General features: G+C 47.4%; 1 protein-coding gene across 1 annotated transcript; it reads right to left on the minus strand.

The window, feature by feature from the left end:
- Positions 1 to 3,461: 3,461 nt before the first annotated feature.
- LOC133711434 (uncharacterized) lies at positions 3,462 to 5,296 on the minus strand. Its single transcript, XM_062137560.1, has 4 exons — positions 4,910 to 5,296; positions 4,497 to 4,628; positions 3,934 to 4,269; positions 3,462 to 3,857 (listed from the first exon to the last, which is right to left on the minus strand). The coding sequence occupies exons 1-4, from the start codon at positions 5,294 to 5,296 to the stop codon at positions 3,462 to 3,464; spliced, it is 1,251 nt and encodes a 416-aa protein (XP_061993544.1).
- Positions 5,297 to 8,895: the final 3,599 nt, after the last annotated feature.

Below are 8,895 nucleotides of genomic sequence, written 5' to 3' on the forward strand. Positions count from 1 at the left end.
CCGTGACTCTTTGCTCGTGATCAATCAGCTTCGTGAGAAGTACAGGTGTATAAGCTGCTTGCTCGTACCATATTTGAGTCGCACCATTGAACTTCTGGACCAATTTGATGACGTGGATTTAGAATACATTCCTCGCGAGCGCAACTTTGCGGCCAATGAACTCGCTCAACTGGCTACAGGCATTACTTTAAAATATGGGGTTCGCGAGCGAATTCTGAAAGTTGAGCGCCGCACGCTGCCTTCGTGGCTCGCGCGGCCTGACCCGCCAGACGAACCAACAGTGGCAGCATTAGATCCTATTGACGTGGATTGGCGTGATCCTTTGATCGCTTACCTCAAGCAGCCAGATCCCACCGCAGACAAAAAGATCCGTTTTCTGGCACTAAATTACTTCCTCAGAGGCGACGAGTTATGCCGACGTGGCGAAGATGGCGTCGACTTCAGGTGTGTCTATGGCCGCGAAGCGAAAACGATTAATGCGAGAAGCACATGCAGGCATATGTGGAGCCCATCAAGCGGGTCCAAAGATGCGCTGGCTCATCAGGAGACATGGGTATTATTGGCCCAACATTTTGAAGGACTGTATCGTGTTCGCGAAAGGCTGCCAAGATTGCCAGGCTCATGGACTAGTCCAGCACATTCCCAATATTCCCATGCAACCTATTATTAAACCTTGGCCTGCACGAGGCTGGGCATTGGACTTGATTGGAATGATTCACCCTCATTCTTCACTCCAGCACAAGTTCATCATCGTCGCTACTGATTTCTTCACTAAGTGGGTGGAAGCTGAGCCTTTGAAGGAGGCCTCTGGCGCGACCATTCGCCAATTCATGTTTCAAAATATTACATGCAGGTTTGGCATCCCTGAAGTATTGGTATCGGATAGGGGGCAGCATTTATGGGTGGCGACGTAGAGAAGCTCGTGAATGACTTAGGCATCCAATTTATCCATAGCACACCCTACTACGCTCAATCCAACGGTCAAGCGGAGGCCAGTAACAAGATTATCATCACCCTCCTGAAGAAGATGCTTGTTGAAAACCCTCACCAATGGCACGAAACATTGTATGAGACGTTGTGGGCTTATCGTACTTCCAAGTGGAATCCTACCGCCACAACGCCCTATGCGCTCATGTTTGGTAACGATGCAGTTTTGCCTTTGGAAATCAATGTTCAATCTCTGCGCGTCCAAGATCAACATCATTTGATCGGTGAAGATTATGTCCAGGCTATGTGGCAGGAGCATGAAGACCTTAGCGGACAGCGCTTAGAGGCTTTGGACAACTTAGTGATGGAAAAGCAACGCATAGCTCGCGCCTATGATAAGAGGACGCGCGGCCGCAGTTACAAAGAAGACGAACTGGTTTGGAAGGCAGTACTTCCATTTGGCGAGAAGTTGACCGGTCGTGGTAAATGGACCTCGCGCTGGGAAGGGCCCTTTGTTATTCACAGAATTCTGGAACGCGGGGCTTTTCACCTCAAAGATTTGGATGGTGACCTCCACCGCAACCCCATCAACGGTAGGTTCCTAAAGAAGTATTACCCCAATGTTTGGGAGTTTGAAGACCCACCGGATCAGCCTGTTCCTCGAACAGGGGGGCAAACATAGTCTTCCTTGGCTCGCCTCATCCCTTCCATTTAGGCCTTTTCTGTGGCCTCATTCTCATGTATTCACTTCACCTAAGAACACTAGGGGGCAACAGTCTATATGCATTCAGACCTTGTACTTGCGGCCTTTACAATATTAGATGTTGATTCAATTTAATTTTGTAATAGTGTAACAAGGCCTATATCAGAGGCTTTACTGTTCAGATCTTTCAATTTTGTTTAGATTTTTTTTGTTTTTTTGACAAAAGTTTTAAAAAAAGCAGTGTAACGAGGCCTTATTATAAACATATGATGATAGCGAAAACAAACATAAAGTATATTTGCATTCATAAAATGGCTTTGTGGCCAAAAGCAATACAAGTACATTCGCAAAGATTACATTTGTAGGATTACGAAGCCAGAATGTGGCTAAAAAACCATAAGGATTTCAGATCTTCTAAGAGCTTCTGGATCTTGTGGCAGGAAGAGGCAGTGAGATGATCATTCTTACTCTTCCTCTCTTCACCCACATCTCTTGAGTCTGGACTGCAGCTGCTATCATTTGTACTGGAAGAAGAGGGAAGGAAATAATCCATCCCAACCCTTCTAGTAGTTTATCCTCCAGGATGGAGATGGACAGCAGAGCGGAGTGCAGCCCAGTTGCCTCATCTACCTCCAGGGGAAAAACAGAAGTCGATCTATTCGTCAAACCCCAGAGGTAGACCGCGGAAGAAGAACAGTCGGCCTCGAGTGGCCTTCCGCCCTTCTTCGTTATGCTCCACGCGAAGAAATCTGAGGAGAGGGACTCCCCAGAATGTGGTACCCCGCGTTAGGAACGCCGCGTGTTCTTCAGCCTAACTGAAACTGGTGAATCCCATCCGGATTTCCAGAGACCAAAGACATGCGGCTGGACCTGAGATTAGGCCATAAGGCCTACCCAGGCATTGAGATTAAGCCATAAAGCCTAAGATTTAGAGGCTAAGGGCGAGATCATAAGGAGAAGATTTCAGAAATAGAAGGAAAAGAAGCAGGGCTTGAGTTATTTCTGGGTAAGCCATGTTGGCGTATGTTTTCACTTCTCCAAAGTACAGATATTTATAGGGGCCAGCCTCAATGGCCTCAACCCTTTGATCTGGGCAGTTGAAGTAGATTCAACGCCATCAATGGGGTCATCAAGGGAATTCAATGCTATGATCTCGGAAATGAACGAAATTAAATACGCGTGGACGATAGAGCGATCTCCAAGGAGGTAACTGCTCCGTTTCGAGGTTATCCTTTCTTGCCATTTCAAGGTAACTGTGTTATGTACAGTTAAGGCAAGCTTAAACGCTTCGTTGCCTACAAGAGTAAATAAATTTGGGCCAATGAAGTGGGCTAAATAATAACTTAATAATATTAATATTAATATTGTTAATAAAAAATAATGGGCCTAATACTAGAGGCCTAAAGTCCTCGGCCTGCATAAGTTAGGCGGAGGAAATGTTCATCCAGGCGAAAGCTAGCATCAGCAGCAGCTTGAGCGGCCTGTTGGGCTGCCACGCGAGCTTGGGCAGTTCTTGAGACAGCGTCTCGAAAGCGGCTAGGGGTTGCTCCAGTTGAGCTTCCTCATGGGCAAGCCTGGCCGTCACAGCAGTTAATTAGGCCTGAAGATCCTGAATCTGGGACCGGAGATGGTTTCTCGTAAGCGTCAAATCCCTGATGAGATTGGCCCGATCGCCCAAGAAATTGCGCGAAGTGTCCGTCTGTTGAGCAAGGGTCTGATAGTGTGCTTGGGTCTGCCTAGCCTGCGCGGTCGCGGCCGCCTTCTCATTGAGCCATTGGGGGAGATCCTACAGCAGTTGATCAATATCAATAAACTGAGCTTCAGTAATGGCTCATTCGCAGAGAAGTACCCTCAGATACTCCGAAGCTCTCGCGGGCGCGCCGGGAGTCAGAATATCGGGTCCCAAGAGACGACGGAGACATTCTCTAGCATCATCTATAACTCCAGGAGGAGTCACTTCAAGCACGCGAGCTAGCCTTTCCAGTCTGGAAGGAGGCGCAGGCAGCGGATTTGGGGCAGCAGCAACAGGAGCCTCGAGAGGCTCCGCAACAGGAACCGCTTCCATCACCGGCTCAGGGTTCACTCCATTTCCTACTTCAGGTGCTTGGGGGGCATCGGGGACGGGTTCTTGGTTATCCGCGTCTGCGCCATCTGGTTCAGCAGGACTTTCGCCAAGCACCTCTACGGTAGCAGCAGCCACTTGCTCGATAGGGCCAGGGTTCTGATTCTAAAAGTGAATGGTTAAAATGTCAAAAGATTAAGGCAGGAATCAGAATATAGTGCTTGCTTGCAAGAAGGTGTACCTCTTCAACAGGTGGCTCGCGGAGAATTGCTATTGGCACTGGTTCTTGATTGACCTCGCCAGAAACTGGAACCAAATCAGGCGCTACTTGTTCCATGGTGAGTACTGCAGTTGGTTGCTCGCGAGATGTGTCTGGGAGCGGCATTCTTTCCTCGACCTCAGGCGAGCTGTCATCTATGACCTGAACTGGTACCAGGGCCAACTGCATATTGTTTGCAGCACTGATAGGAGGTGGAGGATTGTTGGAACCAGTTGGTGCTTGGGCGTGTGAAGCAGACGCGTCGTTGCCAGCAGCGGAGGATCCTTCCCCAACTTGTCTGGAGGACCTACGACGAACCTGTAAGTGAGGAGCGTTATACGGTCATACATAATGAAACGAAGATTCTAGTGCTCGCTTTAAGTGTGTATTACCAGTCGATCAGCGAGTGGTTCATCTTCTGCCCACGGATCAGTTCGAGGATCAGAGCGACTGCGCTTTCGGGCCAAAGCGGCGGCAATTTGTCAGGATTAAAAGATTAGACTTGGAAAGAAAATGTCGAGACCTTATAAGGGGGAGATCCTTACTGTTTGTGGGTCATCATCATCAGAGGAGGAGTCTTCGACTTCAGGCTCCGTCACTATTGCTTTCTGCTTAGCGGCCTGACTAGTGGCCGGAGAAGCATCAACTGCACGAATGCCAGAAGGTGGCACACTTCCCTGATGTAATAAAGTTTGAGTTAAAAGGGAAAAGCAGAAAGAGTGAACGAAGAACAATCTAAGGCAATTACCTCTTGAGGGGGCTCGCGAATTACAATCCCAGCCTGGACCGGGCGCGAGGATAGCTTGGGTCGCGGAGCCGGTTCAGGTGGCGGGGATCGTGCCTCATCTTCAGGAAAGCGAGCAAGCAACTCAATATCATCATCATAGGGATATCTCAACTCTTCAAAGATGACCGCGAAGAGTTCGTCATCCCTTTATCTCCAGCAGTTGACAGAGACTTCTGACCACCATCGCTCGTATCCTTCAGCGTTCCAATCCACGGGAGCGATGTCATTGGCCCAGTCAGGAAGATCGACCAGTGCAAGCATGCTTTGTGCTAGTGGAGGCCCAGAAGTGGGACCAATTCTGCGCCAAGAAGTGTTGTAGTTCCAGGAATCATAGAGGGGAAATGGCACTAGCTGGATGAGGCTAAACTGGCGAGCAAAGTGGTTAGGAGCGTAAAGCTCGTAACTAAGTTCATCAACAGCAAGCCTAATGTCTGAACAGGAGATCGCGCGGCGAAAAGCTAAGTGCACACGATCACTGTAGTTAGGAGCCCCAGGAAGGAACCCATTTTCAAGCGGAGGTGGGAATCTTCTACCAAGCACTAAGTCGCAGTAGGGCATTTCGTACAGAAGGTACAGATATGTGAAACACTCAGAATAGGGAGGGGATATGTACCTTTCCTCGCGACTGAGCCATTGACCCAAGAGTTCATCAGCCGGTGGAAGCAGTGGAATATTGTCGCGGCGAAAATATGGAAAGTAAGTTTGAATCCAGAAATCAAGGATCCAAAAGGGGCCTGAAATGCTGGTCTCGAAAGGATGCATGGTGGCCTGGTATAGAGTGCGGTAGAGGGCGCCCAACACCGGTTGTCCGAGCCCAACACGGCGGCCGTTGCCAGAGAAGTCCAAGGACCAGTAGGCTTGTTGGCGGAGGTGCAGAAGATGAACTTGCAGAGCCAATACTCCAGAAAAGCAATTCCGCCAGTCGCATTGTGTTCTCTGCGATAATAGGCCAGCCACCGCGGATAGGAACTGCTATGAGCGCTGCGACCGTTTTGGGCCATGGTTGAAGTGAAGGTGACGGAGTCAAATTGGCCATGCACATAGGGCTCTCCGTCGATGGGTAATCCAGTAATGGTGAGGATATCTAGCAGGGTGATACTCATTTGGCCAAATCGAAAATCGAAGGTGTTGGTGGCTGTGTTCCAGAAACAGAGAAAGGCGGCGAGTGGTGAGCGATTGCTACCGTGCGGAAGGCGAAAGCAAAGATCGATAGTTTGAGTGATACCTGCCGCGTTCCAGCGAGCCAGATCTCGCGCTCGCGCTTCGCGATACCAGGAAAGCTCCGCCGCACTAATGGAGGATGGCCAGTGCCTTATTTTTGTTCGATGTTTTTGCGCATCCCAACTGCTGAAATCTCCAGGGGTCCTTCGGAGGCTAGAATGGGTTGACGAATGGGCAGGCCGTAGAGGGCGATAGCGTCGGCTGGGATGGAATCTCGCGGCGCTGGACCAAGCCCGACATGACGATTTGGGAGCCTGAGAAGCAGAAGTCTCTGGATAGTGGTGTGGATGTGACAGCGGGCACCGATGCTGGTTCCCCAAGTGTGAGCAGCCTTCTCATTGAGTTCCTCCTCTTGATCGATGATTATCTTCTTTGGGGGAGCCATTTCTAGGTTTCTGTGAGGAAGATGTTCGGAATAAGAGGGTTTCTGGGTTTAGGAGACTGAAAGAGTTTCTGATGTGACTGGTTTGAAGTGGCTGCGGGATTTAAATAAGAGATTTTATAAGGGAAAAGATGTGATGAAAAGACGTTTTGCAAAGCAAATGGACGCAACCCTCATTAATGGCCTCGTTTCGATCGGTAGGCGTGTCGTTTTAGTCCCCTTCAATCAGTTACGTTTTCGCGGGCCTGATTTCGGGGCCTGGGGGCAATGTTTGAGCCCAAAAGTATTTTTGGCAAGATCTGTTAAAGTTAGAACCGAAGGCTCTAGTTAGCTTTAGAGAAAGAGAGAGAGAGAGTGACACAAGAAGTATAGTGGTTCGTCTCCCGCCTTAGCGGGAGACTACGTCCACTTGAATGTTTAACTATGTGTGTTTGGGCCTTGCGGCCCAAGGGGATTACAAAGTGTGTAATGGGATGGTTGAGTAAGTGGGAAGGAGTCTCCTTTTATAGGGGAGGGAGGCTCCTTCCTTTACATGTTTTCCAATGTGGGATAAGAAACCATTATTCTAGTCTAGAAAGTCATATTGTGGAGGTATGTTGGGGAGGCCGGGAAGGTGGCTTCCCGGTGAGGTATTGGCCGCTTCCGACTACCGTGACGTAGCTTGGACATCCGGCTATGTGATGCATGTCGCGGTTGGGCCCCACCGTGGCTTGTGGGCCCCCCTAAGAGGGTGTTACTTATGCTTGGTACGTGACATAGAACATAGCCTTACTAGTAGAGGTATCTACAAGATCCTTTAGTGGATTTAGCGTAGCGGGCTGATACCTGCGGCCCAAAAATAAGTCTACTTGGGTTTGGGTTACAGCTTCACCCATTCCAAAATCCATAAGGAAAACGAGCCCTTATTGGAGTCAAGTAGCGGAGATTGAATAGGAAACTTCAATCAATAATCCTTCTATGGCAAGGAACGGTCGAAACCCTAGGTATAAATACCAAGTTTCAAGGACGAACAAAGGACAACTCTCAAATCAACTAATCTCTCAGATTATCAAAGCCTCTCCGGAGCAAACCTACCTGCAACCTAGTTGCAAACCAGCGAAGCAAGGGTAACGCCCTCACAACCCAGCGAAGCTAAAGTCACGCTTTAGCAAACCCTGTGCTTTCTCCCAACTTCCCAGTGATTGCTCTGCTCAATCTATAATATTGAGTATCGATTCGGTGACGCCAAGAGATCGCAACCAAAGCCTTTACCCGTAAGGCAAGAAGTCCTTTTCCGGAAGGCATAGAAAAGAACCTTGTGACGAGGTTGGTGCTCTCCTCGTCCACATCGTTTGATTCAGAAGTCAGGTAAAGGGATTCCCCGACGACTGCACCCCACTGTGCTGGCACGCTCACGCACTCAAAAGAGACAGTTTGTATCAGACTGGTTTTGGAGCCAAACAGAACCAGAACAATGGATCTGCTCTCCAAATTTTCCAGCTCATACTTGCCTACTCCCCAATTAAGAAGCCTGTATTGTCTGTCAGAGTTACAAAAGTAGGAAGATATATAGGAAAGCTTAGATTATAATTAAAATTTTGTACGAATACTATTAAGCTGAGGCAATGTTTTTGGTACGTAGTAGATAGCACCCTTAAGTGTTAACTATCCATGGGTGCTACTCCCTCTCCTCCTACGTGCAAAAGAGAAAGTTATTGTTTGACATGTTAGGACCCCCAATGAACCACCTAAACCCTAAACCACTTCTATGAAGGATATTGCAAGTATGGGAGAGACTGGAAGAAGTTTGTACCAGTGTTATATTCACATGACTAACATGTCACTCCCCATCCCTGGAATCTTGCCAACTTGGTTATATTTGTGTCTTAAGGTGGCTCCTGTAGTAGGTCACCGATCTGTGGAGATCGAATGTAGAGTCCCTTCTATGAATAGGGTATGTGAAAGATATAACGCAACTCTATCTTAATTTCATGGATCAAGTAAGGAAAAACAATAGGTTAATTCAATCGTTGGGTTAACTTGAGCATCTTCATCCATAGATTAATATAATTAGGTTGAACATGATTAGTTTGCATGATTGATTGGTGGTGGATGCAAATCCCCTAACTTGTTTTATCTTTAATTTTCAAAACCCTGAATCAAGTCTTTTTATTTTCAGAGTCATTTATTATTTAGTCTTTATTAAATTATTTTGTTAACCAAAACATCTTAAAAAATTATCAAACTTTGTCGGTAGTTAGTTTATCGTGTGTAAAGTCTGTCTATAAATTTTCATGATATTTAAAATAGTTTAGAGTCATCTGCCAGTCAGATCTTTATAATTGGACAGTTTAAGTTTTATTTTGTTTTGAGTATTTAGATTAGTGATTAGACCACAATCTCTTGCGGGAACGATCTCTATTTACCTATACTATTTTCGACTTTCTTGTAGAGTTAATTTATAGGCATTTTTGTGCATCTATTTAGATGTATAAAAATAACCTACCAGGCTACCAAAAATCGTATGCATTAATGGCTGAATGCGTGTTGTTGCAACCAGCATGGGACCCGAAGA

Source organism: Rosa rugosa, chromosome 5 (assembly GCF_958449725.1).
Source record: "Rosa rugosa chromosome 5, drRosRugo1.1, whole genome shotgun sequence".
NCBI classification, from domain to species: Eukaryota; Viridiplantae; Streptophyta; class Magnoliopsida; order Rosales; family Rosaceae; genus Rosa; species Rosa rugosa.

Coding starts and splice junctions, on each gene's coding strand:
- LOC133711434 (XM_062137560.1), bottom strand. CDS start 5,296: ATGCCCTACTGCGACTTAGTGCTTGGTAGAAGATTCCCACCTCCGCTT. Junction 4,270..4,496: donor ATGATGATGACCCACAAACA/GTAAGGATCTCC, acceptor CCTCACTTACAG/GTTCGTCGTAGGTCCTCCAG. Junction 3,858..3,933: donor GCGAGCCACCTGTTGAAGAG/GTACACCTTCTT, acceptor ATTCACTTTTAG/AATCAGAACCCTGGCCCTAT.